Source organism: Lactuca sativa, chromosome 4 (assembly GCF_002870075.4).
Source record: "Lactuca sativa cultivar Salinas chromosome 4, Lsat_Salinas_v11, whole genome shotgun sequence".
Classification (NCBI taxonomy): domain Eukaryota; kingdom Viridiplantae; phylum Streptophyta; class Magnoliopsida; order Asterales; family Asteraceae; genus Lactuca; species Lactuca sativa.
The window spans coordinates 353883271-353901942 of record NC_056626.2 but is presented as its reverse complement, the minus strand read 5'-3'; the positions used below and the strand labels follow the sequence as shown (position 1 = coordinate 353901942).

The 18672-nt window shown below is 31.8% G+C and overlaps 1 protein-coding gene across 1 annotated transcript; it reads right to left on the bottom strand.

Moving 5' to 3' along the window:
• Nucleotides 1-2147: 2147 nt before the first annotated feature.
• LOC111918412 (probable esterase KAI2) lies at nucleotides 2148-3681 on the bottom strand. Its single transcript, XM_023914084.3, has 2 exons — nucleotides 2934-3681; nucleotides 2148-2690 (listed from the first exon to the last, which is right to left on the bottom strand). The coding sequence occupies exons 1-2, from the start codon at nucleotides 3302-3304 to the stop codon at nucleotides 2246-2248; spliced, it is 816 nt and encodes a 271-aa protein (XP_023769852.1). The 5' UTR covers nucleotides 3305-3681; the 3' UTR covers nucleotides 2148-2245.
• Between the last annotated feature and the right edge of the window lie 14991 nt (nucleotides 3682-18672).

Sequence of the window (18672 nt, the reverse complement as noted above, 5' to 3'; positions counted from 1 at the left end):
GCAATGGTTGTTGTTACTTTGATTACTATTATTCAATTGTTGTGATACTATATATGACATCCTCCGCCCCCCGAACGTTTCCGTCGTTCCAGTTTGGGAGTGTGACAAACAGGGAGAATGATGACTACATTTATCATGGTCACATTCTAACTGGTATGTTTGACACCCTATTTAATGTTTCAAAATGTTGAATCTGTAAAGGGATTATCGGATTCCAATCCAAGTACATGGCTGAAGACGCTTCTAGTAAGAAGTTTATGGTTAGTAATTGCATGGGTTACATGATGGCTGATACCAGGTCTGTAATGGAACAATTCCATGAAATGTTAAGGATTCTGGAATAGTTTGTTCAACATAATTAGAAGATATATGAAGTTATCTATGTGGCTGTCATCATTGACAAATTGATTTCGTCCTGGAAAGAGTTTAAACATACTTTGAAACATAGTAAGGAAAAGTTAACTTTGGTTCAACTTGTAATTCACTTAAGGATTGAAGAGTATTTAAGAACTCAAGAACTTCACAACAATACTAAAGTGATGGATCAAAGAATTTCAAAAAGTCTAAAGGAAAAAGGAAGTATAAAGGAAAGGATGATAACTCTTCTAACAAAAAGTCTAAATTGGTGTATGGGAACTGTAACAAACATGCTCATTTCAAGAAGGATTGTCATGTTCATAAAGTGAATAAGATGTTGGTCCAAGTGGGTCTAAAGATCCAGAAAAAAAAAAAAGCAAGGTCAGAATTTTGATTTAGTGTAGAATTTTAATTATGTTTAGAATTATATTTCTGTAATTTCTGAGGCATTTTAAGTGCTAGATGATATGTTCGATTTTATTCAAAAATCTGTTTCTAAAAACACTAGAAATGGCAATGGAAGCATTAAAATTATGAATAAACTTAAAACTATTTTAACCCACCAAGGATAATTTTGCAAACAGGGAAAGATTAAAACAACCATAGGAAGAAAAGAATGCAACCTTTGAAGACTTTGATTCCTCGCGGGAGGGTGGAAGTTGATGAAGAATGTAGATATACAAATTCATCTTAGTTAGAAACACCAACAATTCATCAACTTGATAAGATGCTAGTCTTGGATTTTTGTAACAATAAGAATACTCTTAAGCTTTAAGTCAAAACCCAAGTAATAACTGAAAGAGAGTTTGTAAGTATCAAATGCTTATATATGATCTTAAACACTTAGGATATAAAGATAAGGGAAAGAGTTAGCTAGAATTCGAATTCTTCCAACCTTGAATCAATGAGATGTAAGCACTTTTAAACACCTTTAAAAGACGTCTTTATCCATTAAGTCCTCTAGCTTCAAGACCCCATGTCCCTAGTACATAAAGTCTATAAGTTAAGGAGAATGGATTTTAATTTAAAAAAACTAGAAACCCATACTCTTTCAGTCTTTATTGCTCACAGTTATAGAAGTCAAAAGAAAGAAAAAATGAGTCATATTTTCATATATTTGTAAGTCTTAAAACCCTTTATAAAAAGACTTATATGCTCCATGATTTATCTTCTTTGTCCACCCTCAATGATTTGAAAGTACATATGTCTCAAAAGCATGTTATTTATATTATAACATGCATCAAGGACAAAAGAAAACTAGTTTTCTTTCTTCCTCGCATATTTTGACAATCAAGGTAATAATTAATAAAAGAAAGGCGTGTTGATCATGGATAACAAAATTTTGTTTGAATCAAATCAACAGGAAAAAAATATAAAGGTTGAGGCCTGAGGGATGCAACACCTTCTAAAATCGGGTATTTGGTTATCACGTTCTATTCTAAACAGAACTGTAAGTCTGTACTTATTATATTCTTATTGGGTCCATAGATAAAGTTTGGCAAATGCTTTGAAGAAGAGAATAAGCATCTTGAAGCTTTTGTTTTTTTATAAGCAAGTTTAATGTTTTAATATGTACGTAATGTTTATTTGAATATAAATAAATAAATATTTTTGTTTAGATATTGTTCTTACCCTGTTCTGAAAATCAATATCTCTGAGCCCGTAGATGCTAACCTATCTCGTACTATATAGATAAAAAAAAAAAAAAAAAAAAAAAAAAAAAAAAAAAAAAAAAAAGATCATTCATTAGATACAAAAAGTGTTACTAAAATACAAGAAAGAGAAAAACATGCACAAATATTTACAATACTATTATTAACTCAAGAAAACATTTTATCAACCATAGTTCACACAACGAAGATAAACCGAAGATAGAAACTAAATACAGTTACACAGCTATATTACAACGGATATGCCTAAGAAGCACCGGAACCACAACAGCCGGCGAGCTCAATTGAGGGAGATGACCTTCGGTTGACATGACCTCAACAATAGACTCACCACCAAGGTATCGGTGAAGGTACTCCGAGACACCCACCGGAACTGCTAAATCCTTCATGCTCTGAATGATGTGACAAGGAACTGTAATATGACTCAACAAAGGCCGCATGTCGCTTTGGAAAATGGTTTGTGCAATACTTAACGCTATATCGGGTCTCATATTGAAAAGTGTCCGACTAAATTCTTGAACAGACACCGACTCCATGTCACCACCAACTACCAACGGGGCGAAACCAGAACACCACGCTTTGAAATTTGACTGAATTGCTTCAAATAGTTGGTCAACTTCTTCTTGTTCGAACCCTCCGAAGTAATCCACATCATTCACAAACCTTAACAATCATCTTAATCGTGTGAATTAGGTTATCATATGATTTGGATAGAAAAAAAAAAAACTTACCATATTAAGCAAATATCTTTGTGTTAAATGGTAATTAACAACTTGGTTTTTTTCTCATAGCTAGCTAACCTAATCCTTACGTAATCACATCATGTAAATCTAACCGTTTCTAAAAGTCAACATACATCCAAATATGGTATCAAAAGAACAACATCAGCATAATTGTTTGACAAACCTCGGAGAAGCCGAAATCATGAGGATTTTGGAGAACAAATCAGGACGAGTGATGGAAGCGAGTGCCCCTATCATAGCCGACATAGAGTGACCAACAAATACACATGATGAAACTCTAGCTTCTTCCAGAATCGAGATAACATCATATGCATAACCTTCAAGAGTCGCATATCTATCAAAATCGAAGTATTCTGGGTTCGTTGTTCCTGCCCCCATGTTATCGTACAAAACAACCTTGTAATCGTCAACAAGATGAGGTACCAGGTGCCTCCATACTGACTGGTCTGTTCCAAAACCATGGGCCAAGACTACTGTCTGGTTGCCACGACCTAAGATCTTAACATTGTGAGCTTGTTCGACAACAGATCCCATGGTGGATTTGACGCAAAGGTTTCGTGGTCGGAGCTTTGAAAGGGATCAGATTTCTTATGCTAGGGTCACTGGTGAGCTATCGACAAAACATGTATGGGTTTTTTTTTTTTTTTTCTTTTTTCAGCTTTATTTGATAAACGATAATAATCTAGAGAGGTTTGATCGCGTGTATGTGAAGCATGATGCATGAGAAGATAACTAGAATTGTTCGATGTGAGGACAGTGGCAAGCCATAGATCACATTGTATTCTTGGGAATAACAAAAGGGGACAAAGAGGTTCTGACAATTGATTGGCTGCGTTGTCCAGAAGAGGCAAAGCAGAACATATATACCGATATATTCTAGAGATGAAGAATACAAGATACATGCAGATATATTCAGAATAAAATTTTGATTTGAAATTCTTAGGATATTACTTTTAGTTTCAAAGATCTAGCTATGTTTGAATGTTAAAGTATATGTCCTTCTATTTATATAATTACCATACATAAATCAGATTTCTACATCCTTTCTAAGAGCATCCATAATGGTGAGTTTAATGGGAGAGTTGAATAAGATGACAAATCTATATATCATTGAATGGATAAAACTTTACCATTATGAGATGTCACATTGGCATTCAATGAATTTGAAGTTCAATGGCCATTGAACTCTTCAATGAGAAAAAAGAAAATTTTTAATTCTTAAATATTTATTATAAATTACATTTTGTAATATTCTATTGAACTTTGTAAAATTCAATGTATTGTAGAAAAAAATTTATAGAGCTGTATGAATTGTAAAAAGATGATGTGGGTATCCATTGAACTCTATGAATTTAATGCATTGTAGGTGTCCTAATAAATGAAATAATTTTGTCACATGTCAGTCTCTCATTAACTTGGATACATGTCATTTTTTTGGTAGTTTTTAATAAATATTTTTTCCATGTGCTATTTTCTCATTGTTTATCTTTTTTTAATTAACACATCATATTTAAACCTCGATTATTAATTGCTTTATTTGAAAATAACCATTAAATTACAATATTACAACTCATATACTATTAAATATGTTTCATTTTAAATTCAAATTTTAAATTTTAAATTTTAAATTTCAAATTTAAATAAATTTTTGTTTAAACATTCATATTTAATTTTTTTGTTTTATCTAACCCGTAACATACGGGTCTCACAACTAATATGTATTATATATAAACGACTTGTTGTATATTTGCATTCTTACCTCTTTAAATTGTTTCTTTTAATTTATCATATTGTTTAAGAGCATTGGGTATGCGCAACAAGTTTTAACATCATTTTGGTGACACCTCATATGTCACCAATAGTGTTATAACACCAAATGAAGAAATGGTGACCATGATAAGAGCATATTATAACACCAACTTTTTTCCATTTTATTTAGTTCTTTTTTTTCGATTTTAATTTTTTTGTTCAAATAAATATATTTTAAATAAAACATAATATCTAATAAAATATATTTTTATAAAACATAATTTAAAAAAAAACAAAAAAAAGACATAATTTTTAAAAACTAAAATTAAGATTACAATAAAAAAAAAACTTTAATTTTAAAACACAACAATAATTAAACCTAATACAAAACATTTTACTATGATGTAGGAGTTTTATTCCATAGTGTATCAAATCACACCAACTCCCACACTTTCTCGAACTCAAACACATGTCCCATCTCGACCCGATATTGCTTTTGCAGCTTTGAACAAATCAAAACCATTGGTTTCGCTTTGTTGTTGCTTCTTAAGCCAATTGTAAATACCATTTAATTTTGTGCACCGCTTGCTAATTTGAATCCATTTGCTACTAAGCATGTCTGTATTGCGATTTGTTTTTTTCTTCAAAATAGTGTAAAAATTTTTTAGCACCTCCTCCCAATACGCACATTTCTTCATCCTATTGTCGCTACATTCGTCTTTTGAAGTATCACACCACGCTTGCGCCAAAACATTTTCTTCATCCGGTGTCCACCAATGTACGTAGAACTTCCTCATTTTCCATGTCAACCGCTATAGCTTTCTCTCTCCTTTCTGTTTGCATTTCAACAGATGGTTGTGTTGGAGGTGGTGGTTGTGTGTTTGAATTTTGGTTTGATGGATGGTGTTTGGATTTTGCTCCATTTTTTGTTGTTGAAGTAGAAGTAGATTCTATAAAATTAAGAAAGAAATAAAAAAAATGTGTATAAAATGTATGAGAATGAAATGTATTTATAATTAGAAAAAATAAATTGTTTTATTTAATTAAGTGACCGTTGTCAACGGTCAAGGGGCTAACGTTCAAAATTTTAGGCGTTTCATCCGGTGGTAACGTCAACGAGAAGCAACAATAACCAGCTATAACGAGAAGGGTGGAAGGGAGGTAGTGTTCCCCGTCATAACAGTGATTTGGTTGATCCACGTCGGTAATAACAGTGTTTTTTAGCCCATACCGCGTAGTCTAAATAAAAAAGAATATGAAATAAAAAAGAATATTAGCTACTGAAATCCGGAAGCAACTTATTAAAGATACCCCACAAAATAGTAATGACATATTTCTCGGTCACAGAATTTTACAATATCAATGAAGCATATAGCATACAGACTGAATTTATTATTATCTAAAACTCATCTCCAGAAAAGAAAAAAAAATTGGGAACTAAATGCACCGTCGATAAATTTATGGGAGCTGTTATTTCTACCCTCAATTTATTAATCCTACAACCTTCATTATTACTTTTCTGGTTGAAAATTAAAATAACATTGTTTTCCGTAAAAAACCTTCTTTTATATTTATATATATATATATATATATATATATATATATATATATATATATATATATATATATATATATATATATATAGATTTGCAATCATTAAGTTTTTTACAAAATTTAATATGTTAACCATAACCATATTGTCGTTATTTTAAATTAATATCATCATATTGTAGACGGAAGAGATATAGAAAGAAATTTTTTTTACCATTCTAACAATAAAAAATGTAAAATCCTTCGAAAACCTGTGTAAAGTTGATGCTTTTGCACCGCATCAAAGTTATTAAATCATTAACATGTTTGAAACTAAACTAAATATATGTTAAATTAATAATTATGTTTAACAATTAACCATAAAGCAAAAATACCATTAGTATCTTTTTAACAATTAACCATAAAAAAATACCATACGTTAACCATATTATAAGGTTTCACTAAAAAAAACTTGAGATTAATGTATGTATATATTGATACTTTTATCGTATTCTTCATTTAGATAAAATCCATAATATTGAAGTCAATCAATAGAAAATTTAATATCAACCTGCTGGTATGAGTAAATTAACCTCCTTGATTATCTCAAGAGTGGCTATTCCCTTTTTAATTATGTAAAGAGGATTCGGTCATGACCTATATTATTCGTACACCAAATGATTTGTTGCAACTATCCTAACCATGTATCTGCACCACTACATCAACATTGTTAAACCATGACCAGCACATGCTTGAATATTTATCATGGCCTCTTATGTCGCCACTTCATCCGAAATAAATCAACAAAATGAGGAATAATTTCAAAAAGAGGATATTAAGTCAAAGATTTCACCTTTAGCTTCAGATTGTGAGGGTTAAACTCTTAAATCTGATTATAAGAAGTCGTATCTGTCCCGACTTGCAGCCGCCCTCCTATCATTGCAGCAATCAAACAAATATGATTGCAATTGACATGTCTTAGGCATTTCATAACCTACCTGATTAGAGATGGAGATGTCATAACTAATATCAATATGTCGTATATGTTATATTGCATTGGATCAATGCACGAAGCCAATCAATGGGTGCAAACAGGATTCATGTGTCCAGTTATAATTGTACAAAAATAAAGAGTGTTTTGTGAAATCAATCATCAACCCTTTCAAATGTGAAGGTGATTAAGGAACTTACTTGCAAACAACACATCACACAAACATCACACACATAATTTTTCTAAACTCCACACATCACACAAATCATTTACCGCTTAGCCATTTTCCTAAACACCATAATTTCTCATAATCTTAATATTTTAAAACAAAAAACATAAAAAATGATAGTTTGTAAAATGAAATTAGGATGATGTAAGAAGTGGAACTATATGCATTCAACCCATTTATGAACTTAAACAATCAAATTGATAGTTTGTAAATCCGATGAGTCTATCACCTCCATATTCGTTTCCAGGCCATAGATCATTGATTCAATCTCCTTCTGATTCGTTACCGGAGTCGTGGAAAATATGTGAGCGGACAGCATGGCCGCCTTCAGGAACGCTTCTTGTATTGAGTCCGGAGGAAGTGCACAATCCTCAAGACCTTCATCTTCGAGTAGCGATGGTTTGATTTTATCCAACAAGCTACTGATATTAGCTTCTCCTGTGGCTTCCATTTGCAAATTCTTGGAAGTTGAATCCCTAGCACATGTACGAATCCATAGTGAGCAACAATCATGGAGGTATAATTTCAGCATACCTTCAAAATTATCAAAAAAAAAAAAAAACTAAAAGAAATCACAGCAAAGATCGAACAAAATCCTATTGGCTCCTAAAATCAAAGACACGAATTTAATTTTTTTGTTCAAATAAATATATTTTAAATAAAACATAATATCTAATAAAATATATTTTTATAAAACATAATATTAAAAAAAAAATAATTAAACCTAATACATAACATTTTACTATGATATAGGAATTTTATTCCCTAGTGGATCAAATTGCACCAACTCCCACACTATCTCTTACTCAAACACATGTCTCATCTCGACCCGATATTGTTTTCGCAGCTTTGAACAAATCAAAGTCATTGGTTCCGCTTTGTTGTTGCTACTTAAGCCGATTGTAAATACCATTTAATTTTGTGCACTGCTTGCTAATTTGAATCCATTTGCTACTAAGCATGTCCATATTGCGATTTTTTTTTCTTCAAAATAGTGTGAAATTTTTTGAGCACCTCTTCCCAATAAGCACATTTCTTCATCCTATTGTCGCTACGTTCATCTTTTGAAGTATCACACCACGCTTGCGCCAAAGCATTTTCTTCATCCGGTGTCCACCAATGTATAACTTTCTCATTTTCCATATCAACCGCTATAGCTTTCTCTCTCATTCCTGTTTGCGTTTCAACAAATGGTTGTGTTGGAGGTGGTGGTTGTGTGTTTGAATTTTGGTTTGATGGATGGTGTTTGGATTTTGCTCTATTTTTTGTTGTTAAAGTAGAAGTAGATTTTATAAAATATAGAAAGAAATAAAAATTGTGTATAAAATGTATGAGAATGAAATGTATTTATAATTAGAAAAAATAAATTGTTTTATTTAATCAAGTGACCGTTGTCAACAGTCAAGGGGCTAACGTTCAAAATTTTGGGCGTTTCATCCGGTGGTAACGTCAACGAGAAGCAACAATAACCAGCTATAACGAGAAGGGGGGAAGGGGGGCAGTGTTCCCCGTCATAATGGTGATTTGGTTGATCCACTTTGGTAATAACAACGTTTTTTAGCCCATACCGCGTAGTCTAAATAAAAAAGATAATTAGCTACTGAAATCCAGAAGCAACTTATTACAGATACCCCACAAAATAATAATAATAACATATTTCTCGGTCAGAAAATTTTACAATATCAATGATACATAAAGCATACAGACTGGATTTATTATTATATAAAACTCGTCTCTAGAAAAGGAAAAAAAAATTGGGAACTAAATGCACCGTCGATAAATTTATGGGAGTTGTTATTTCTACCCTCAATTTATTAATCCTAGAACCTTCATTATTACTTTACTTGTGGAAATTAAAATAACATTTTTTTTCCGTAAAAAACCTTCTTATATATATATATATATATATATATATATATATATATATATATATATATATATATATATATATATATATATATATATATATATATGTGGAGTCAATATCAAATAAGAAAGAAATTTTTGGTAGGAAGATAAAAAGTTTTTTTTCTACATATTTTTTTCGCGAATAAACAAAATGAATCATTAGATAATTCATTTGTAAGATGATTCACAAGAAAAAATTCTCAAAAAAACATCTCGATGATTCATTTATATAATGATTTTGTTGTTATTCACTAAAATTGTCATAAAAGTGAATTTTTTCTTAATTTACTTAAAAATGAATCATATAGATGTTTTTTTGAGAATTTTTTCTTGTGAATCATCTTACAAATGAATCATCTAATGATTCATTTTTTTTGGTTCGTCAAAAAAATATGTAGAAAAAAAACTTCTAACCTTCCTTCTAAAAAAAAATTCTTACCGGATCTATATCTTATATACTTTGTTATATACTTTGCTATATCCTATATATATATATATATATATATATATATATATATATATATATATATATATATATATATATATATATATATATATATATATATATACTTTGTTATAAGTCATGGAAACCACGGTTCGCAAAGTAAAATAACATACAAATTATAAAAATAAGTAATCATTATCAATAGATTTGCAATCATTAAGTTTTTTACAAAATTTAATATGTTAACCATAACCATATTGTCGTTATTTTAAATTAATATCATCATGTTGTAGACGGAAGAGATATAGAAAGAAAATCTTTTACCAGTCCCGAACAATAAAAAATGTAAAACCCTTCGAAAACTTGTTTAAAGTTGATGCTTTTGCACCGCATCAAAATCAATAAATCATTAACATGTTTGAAACTAAACTAAATATATGTTAAATTAATAACTAATGTTTAAAAATTAACCATAAAACAAAAATACCATTAGTATCTTTTTAACAATTAACCATAAAAAATACCATACATATCTTTATTAAATAATGAATTAGTTTAGTTACAAAATACGTTAACCATATTATAAGGTTTCACTAAAAAAAACTTGAGATTAATGTATGTATATATTTTTATTTTTATTATATTCTTCATTTAGATAAAATCCATAATATTGAAGTCAATTAATAGAAAATTTAATATCAACATGCAGGTATGGGAAATTTAACCTCCTTGACTATCTCAAGAGTGGTTATTCCCTTTTCAATTATGTAAAGAGGATTCGGTCATGACCTATAATATTTGTACACCAAATGATTTTTTGCAACTATCCTAACCATGTATCTACACCACTACATCAACATTGTTAAACCATGACCACCAGATGCTTGAATATTCATCATGTCCTCTTATGTTGCCACTTCATCCGAAATAAATCAACAAAATGAGGAATAATTTAAAAAAAATGATATTAAGTCAAAGATTTCACCTTTAGCTTCAGATTGTGAGGGTTAGACTTTAAATCTGATTATAAGAAGTCGTATCTATCCCGACTTGCAGCCGCCCTCGTATCATTGCAACAATCAAACAAATATGATTGCAATTGACATATCTTAGGCATTTCATGTTGATTCTGAATTCTGAAATCTCCCACTCAAATGTCAAAACTCACGGATGAAAGAAAGCTCACAATATAAAAATAGTTAATGAAAAGAAAAGAGGAAGAGTCCAGAAGTTAACAGAGGAAAAACACACTTTTCTATTCATGAAAAGAGATGGCAATATATAGCCTTATAGAGTACCACGTGAGCATGAAAGTAGCCTTATAGTTCTACCCATTACTTCACCTAAAGAACCGGTACACCCATGACTCAATCTTCCAACGAATTCAGTCAAACCAAAATACCTATTCTACCTAATAAACTATTAATAAAAACATAACATATAAAACTATAAATAAATCTAAACCCAACCATATGCATAATCACGTGACCTTGGTAAATAATCGATTAATTCTAACATTTCATAACCTACCTGATTAGAGATGGAGATGTCATAACTGATATCAATATGTCTTATATGTTATATTGCATTGGATCAATGCTTGAAGCCAATCAGTGGGTGCAAACAGGATTCATGTGTCCAGTTATAATTGTACAAAAATAAAGAGTGTTTTTTGAAATCAATCGTCAACCCTTTCAAATGTAAAGGTGATTAAGGAACTTACATGCAAACAACACATCACACACATAATTTTTCTAAACTCCACACATCACACAAATCATTTACCGCTTAGCCAATTTCCTAAACACCATAATTTCTCTAATCTTGATATTTTAAAACAAAAAACATAAAAAATGATAGTTTGTAAAATGAAATTAGGATGATGTTAGAAGTGGAAGTATATGCATTCAACCCATTTATGAACTTAAACAATCAAATTGATAGTTTGTAAATCCGATGAGTCTATCCGATTTGTTTCCAGGCCATAGATCATTGATGCAATCTCCTTCTGATTCATCACCGGAGTCGTGGAAAATATGTCATCGGACAGCGTGGCCGCTTTCGGGAACGCTTCTTGTATTGAGTCCGAAGGAAGTGCACAATCCTCAAGACCTGCATCTTCGAGTAGCGGTGGTTTGATTTTATCCAACAAGCTACTGATATTAGCTTCCCATTTGGCTTCCATTTGCAAATTCTTGGAAGTTGAATCCCTAGCACATGTACGAATCCATAGTGAGCAACAATCATGGAGGTATAATTTCAACATACCTTCAAAATCATCAAATAAAAAACCAAAAAATCAGAAATCACTGCAGAGATCGAACAAAATCCTATCGGCTCCTAAAATTAAAGGCACAATAAATGAAAATCAAGTCTGATGTCATAAAATCATAGCAAATAAAGGTGCTTTGTTCCTTCGTTAACAAAACCTGAAATCGACATCAAACAAAACTCAAAATCGATATTAGATCTCGAGAAAAGAAAAATCTTACTTGAATATTTGAAGAAGTTGAGGAATCGTTGATTTTTGTGGAAGAATGTTCAACAATCGATCGATGAATCAAATGATTAAGACGATGTGCTTGAAGAATCGAACGATGTGTACAACCTTGGAGCCGATTTCGTGAGATTACCTTCATCGTTGTCGTTGTTGGTAATCAGGAAGAAAATATTGGTAATTTAGGACCTGATTCTCACATAAAGTTGGAAACTCTTATTTGCTTGTAGAACATTCTTTTGAAATCGGCCTAAGATTTAGGGATTTGGTTTTCAAATTACCGGCTTGAATTTGGTAATTCTTTAAAATTTGATTCTAAACCTTTTACATAAAACGGATGGGCGGGAAAAAACACTGAAGAGCTCTATAACGATGACACGTGGCTAAAAATTGCTTTAAAAGATAGACATGTGGCATGTAGGAGAGGTTTTTATTAAGAATATATATATATATATATATATATATATATATATATATATATATATATATATATATATATATATCTCTTTACTATCTTATAAAACAAATCTCACTATTTCTACAAATAGATTGAATAAAATAATAATATTTTTTTAAGACGTACAAATCATTAAGCTAATTGTACAACTAATCACTAATAGAATAATATTAAAATTTAAACAAACTTCTATAAATCTTCTCTTCCAAGGTTTTGACCAGATCTTTTTTCATCCAAATAAATACCCAACACCCTATAATTTGGTCATTTTATGAATTTTTTTTTTATTTTTAATATGACATGTTTCCTAAAACAAACTAATGATTGAATTGAAAATAATCATTCTCCATCGAAAAAAATTAATTGTCGAAACAAACTATTTGTCGCCCGCCGCTTTGCGCGGCTAAACGGCTAGTATATATATATATATATATATATATATATATATATATATATATATATATATATATATATATATATATATATATATATATATATATATATGAAAACATCCATCGTTTATCAATGCAAGAAACATATTACGGGATATAAAACTTAATTAATGGAAAGAAAAAACAAATGGAAAGAAAAAAAACATATGTTAAGTAATGAAACTATGACTGCAAAATTGTTATTCAAGAGTTTATATGTTCATTGGTACAATTTATCAATTTTACTGTTTAGATTTAGTTTACTTTTAATGTCAATTAAATAATGAAAATATAACTTTTATATATATATATATATCATCTACTCTTGACTTAAAATATATTGATTATTTGACTTAATAAACAAAAATATAGTTCCTTAATAACATAATCATTAAATAATAATTTAACGATTCTATGATATTGCATGGTTATACCGTTAAGCTTTATATATTTTATTTTAACTCAGATATTTTTTGAATTTTCTTAGTAAAAACTTAAAATGATTAATCAGTTATTTTAAATAAATTATTAATTAAAAAATATTTTTTAATTATATAAAATTATAATCGTTGATTTAAATAAATATGTGACCTTATAATCTGTACTAATTTTATTTTAATTTTTATTCTATTGTTATTAGTTTAATGTAATTAGGGTGAGAAATTTAAAATTTAAAATTTAAAATTTAAAATAGAGAATCAATAAATTGACAAATGGTATGACATTAATTAGGAACCATAATAGAGTGACACATAGAAAAAGGAGAATAAACTTCTTCTTTTATTAGAATTGGAAGAAAATGTGTTTTTATTATGTTATGTGTTTAACAAGTCATCCGTTAATCATATTTGATGTAGGGTAAATTATATTCAATTTTTTTAATTTGAAATATTTTTTCTTGCGTTTTGTAAGTTGTTGTCGTGTTAAAAATAAATTTAAGATCTTTATGAAAACTAATAATATGGGTGATGGTGGTGGATGTTGTGAATCACTATGCATTCATTTTCTTTTTAAACAGCCAAATATAGTTAATAACATTAGCATTAGGGGTCGAGGTACAAGAAACGAAGTCATGTTAGAAATAAGAGCATAATATTCTTCGGTCATTGCATTTAGCCAATTCAGATCTTTAAAGGATTGTAAATAATTTTTAGGAAGAAGGGAGAAAGATCTATATACATGAAGGTTGAGTTTATGAAGAGGTTTAAAAATTCAATGTTTGCCTCACGTCAGCATAAGATGATAAGACTGAGTGGGTGGTGGATTGGGAGAAGAGGGTTGTTGCACCTAAGTAGGTGCAGACACACTAGGAGAAGTGGAGACATAAGTGGGAGAGACAAGCGCATTTTGCGGCTATGGAGTGGAACCCATGTTAGGCTGTTGAGACGAGAGAGTCAGAGAAAACGAAACAGGATGAGAAACTGAAGATTGATCAGATAGCGAGGAGGATGTCACACCCCAAACCAAGGATGGCGGAAACGTCCGGGGTGGAGGACTTCATGTATAGTATTACAACAACGACTATAATAGTGCTCAAAGTAAAAACAACCAACATAAATATAATTGAAAAAGTTACACCATGATATGAGGTTACATGTTTCTAAATCAATTACATTATGTTGACAAAAGTAAAATGTTTAACGCCTTAGCGTTCCATCCTCAAAAGCTGCTGATTTCCTGTTTTACTGATTCCCTGAGAATACAAGTAGTTTTGAAAAAGTGTCAACAATTAAGTCGGTGAGTTCATCAAAGTTTAATTTGATAAAGATGTCATTTTCCTTGTAAAAGCGAATGAGTACGATTCTAGAAAATCCAATATTTTCTTTATAAAATGTATAAGGAAAGCTCCTATGTTATGCAATAATGTACCCTAGAAGGACCCATAGATTTCTTCTATAATCACCCAGTGTATATAAGTTATATAAAATTCAAGCTAAATAAACCGTCGAATATAATGGGTCTGCCATAGGTCCACAACCAAACAAGGAACAGGAAGTAAGGCGGGCCTACCAATTCTAAGTCGATCGTAACTAATTTCTTATATAAGTCTGACATATACACTTAGCAATTATAACTGGAAACTAACAAATTCTAGATAGATTGTAGTTCTAATATCCTAAAACCATTTTGTATAAACCTGGTACTTTGTAATGTACCCCTTTGTATAGACCCGGTACTTTGTATTTGTACCCCTTATATATGAAAACCCGGTACTTTGTAATGTACGCCTTTGTATAGACCCGATACTTTGTATTTCTACCCCTTTGTATAGACCCGGTACTTTGTATTTGTACCCCTTCTATATGAAAACCCGATACTTTGTAATGTACCCCTTTGCATAGACCCGGTACTTTGGATTTGTACCCCTTCTATATGAAAACCCGGTACTTTGTAATGTACCCCTTTGTACAGACCCGATACTTTGTATTTGTACCCCTTTTATATGAAAAAAAAAACCTTTCGTAATGAGTTTGAAATGTAATTGTAACATAAACTATAACTATTATAGTTTACATAATGTTTGTAATGCATATACAATGTAACTATACATATTATAGTTTAGCATATTTGTTTGTGGTGTATAATAGGCTTAACTATGCCTATTATAATTTATTAATATTATTTGTAAAGGTAGTAACCCCTTATATATGATTCGTACCTTTAGACTAGGGTAAATAGTATGTACTATCAACAAAATGTGTGTGTATATATATATATATATATATATATATATATATATATATATATATATATATATATATATATATATATATATATATATATATATATATATAATAACACACACCTTGCTCAACAAGCTACAAGGTGCAAATGAAATTGTTAACCATTTTCTAGTTTTAACCTTGTTGTTCCCGTTCTTACAAAAATCATAGAAAAATCATTTGAAGTTGAAATCAGAATCCATAAGTTCTGAGAGCTTAGAAAATGTGTCTATTTTATTCATAATTTTTATCATGATTTTTAGTGACTTTAACTTGAGTAAAAATGTCCAACTTCACAGACTGGTCCGAAGTGGTTTTTGAAATGATAGGCTGTTTTGTAAAAATCGACATAAATTGTAGAAAAACCGTGCGGAGATGTGCAAGTAGTCATTTTAAAGGTATTAACCTGAACTATTTGCATATTAAACAGTTTTGGAAAATAAATAGTTCATGAAGGTCAAAACAGTCCATGAATGGGACTCAACTTTCCTGTTGAAAGCTGAAGATAGAATTTAAGTTATATTATGGTGATTTAACTTGTATTCCCCCCCCCCCCCCCCCCAACCAAAAAAAAACTTGAAGAAAACATGAAAATGTAGGGGTATGAACTCACCTTGTGTGTTCTTAGTGGATGGATGTTGAGGAAGAGAAGTGTTCAACTCAAGAACACTTAGAAGATGTTTTGAAGATTCGAAGATCTAACACAAATATGAAGGAGTTTGTGTAAGAAATCTATGATTTGAGTAGAAAGAAGTGAAATGCTCATATGGAGGATGATAATACTTACCAAAAGTAGAAGAAAAGCTTGGAGAATAGCCTTGAATCTAGAAATTTTAGAGAGAGAAAGTAAGAGAAAATGAAGTTTGTTCTTTGGTGGAAAATGAGAGGAATGAGAAATATGTGTGGAGAGAGGAGGGTTTTCTAGCCCTTGACCAAGTGTGTGGCTGGGAAATGGGGGGAAAAGTATTATGGAATGACTAGGTATGGTGGAAGGACAAAGGTGGGTCATGGAGTGGGCATGGGGTGGTTGCTTGTGTCATACACTAAAGCAAAGTCAACACTCCACCCAAAATATCCTACCCACTAATCTTGGATAAGATTTCACTAAAAAACGTGATTAATTATGAATTAAGGGTTCTTATATGTTAAAATATAATTTTGGGTGAAAATCCCGCGCAAAAATCATGAAAAACGGGCCTAAAACGAAGTCGTGGTCGAAAACCAGGAAGAAAGGCTGAATCTACGAGGCTTCTCGCATGGGGGACCGAAGGTGCGAGGGTCAGAGGGGCGAAGGCGAAGGGTTAAGTCCGAAGGGGAGGGTTCGGGTTCGGTTCAATGGTGTTTCGGGTTCGGCTCGCAAGGAGCTTCGACTTCGGTCCTGGTCACTTCGGTTCAGCAGGGTTCGGTTCCTTAAGCGACCTTTGGCTCTAAGAGGGTTCGCCCCTTAAAGAGGGGTTTCGGGTCCTTAAGGCTATTTTACCCGTTTTACCCCGTTTCAAGCGGTTTTTGACCCGGTTAAGGGTCGGGATGACCCGAAAGACTATAAAAAAGATAAAGGAACTTTTGAGAGAGATTTGGAAGAGATTTGGGAGAGATTTCACATACTTGGAGAGATTTCTCATACTTAGAGAGATTTAGGAGAGATTTCACATACTTGGAGAGATTTCTCATACTTAGAGAGATTTCACATACTTGGAGAGATTTGGGAGACATTTGAGGTAGAGAGATATAGAGTGAGAGAGGTTGAGAGACTATGTTTGTGACCTTTTTGAGTGTTTGGCTTCGTAACGCAAGGTTCGTACACCCTGTTAAGCCATGTTTAAGGATCTTACACACTCCCGAAAAGTATGCAATACTGTTTTATCACTTTGGTTCACTACTTACCACAGTTTTAGGTTAACGAAATCTAGATACACGAACTTTCCAAATGATGATTTCTCATTAAAATAATGATTTGTACAGTAATTGCATAACGTAAACCCTAGTATACCAGGGTTAACGGAGTTGACCAGTTTGACTTATTGACTTTGTTTGACTTTGACTTGACCAAAATTTGACGGTTGTCACATCATCCCCCCGTTAGAAGGAATTTCATCCCGAAATTTGCATTTTGACTGGGAATTCAAGAATTTGGGGAAAAGATGGGGGATACTTTTCGTAATATATGACATTGATATGGCAAGGACCAAGTTAACTTATGTTTACACTAGCCATCAAAAGCTCACCAGTACAAATCATGGGTTTTTATATAAGCGATACGACTTCTTCGTGTTTTGTCGTGTTCTCTAGATCCAATGATAATAAATCTTAAATTGACACTAATCTTAGTAAGGATTTAAAACCTACATGTGACGGTTAGAAGCACGTACTGTTAATCACGGGCGGTATCCGGGAAAGTCTCTCATGCGGTGATCATAAGTACCCTTCCACCATTACCAGCATCCCTTTTCCGTGGATAGTCTCTCTTAAAGTGTCCTGTTTCACCGCACTTGTAATAAGTTAGGCTTGCTCCAATGTTGGGGACCTGGTTGATGGGTCGCGCCGATGCCTTGCAGAAACTGACAGTGTGTCCCTCCTTGTTGCAATTCTTGCAATGCATCTCCCGACAAACCCCAGTATGATGGAAGTTACACTTGTTGCATTTCTGAAGATTTCCAACGTATCGATTTATGGGTGCTAGAGTGGCATGAGTTGTGGCAGCATGAACAACAACAGTCTGTTGCTTCTTGGGGGAGTCCTGGGCTGGTTGGTCCTTCTTGTTGTTCCATAACTTCCTTTTGTTGCTTGTCCCTCCGTCTTGCTCAGGAGTGGTTGTTACAGTGTCATGGCTGGACCTATGGTCGATGAGTTGTTGTGCCAACTCCTTGGCACTGTCAAAGGTAGTTGGTCTTGAGGCCAACACACTGTCTTGAATTTGGGGAGACAATCCCCAGAGGTAACGT

Coding starts and splice junctions, on each gene's coding strand:
- LOC111918412 (XM_023914084.3), bottom strand. CDS start 3,304: ATGGGATCTGTTGTCGAACAAGCTCACAATGTTAAGATCTTAGGTCGT. Junction 2,691..2,933: donor ATGATTTCGGCTTCTCCGAG/GTTTGTCAAACA, acceptor ATGATTGTTAAG/GTTTGTGAATGATGTGGATT.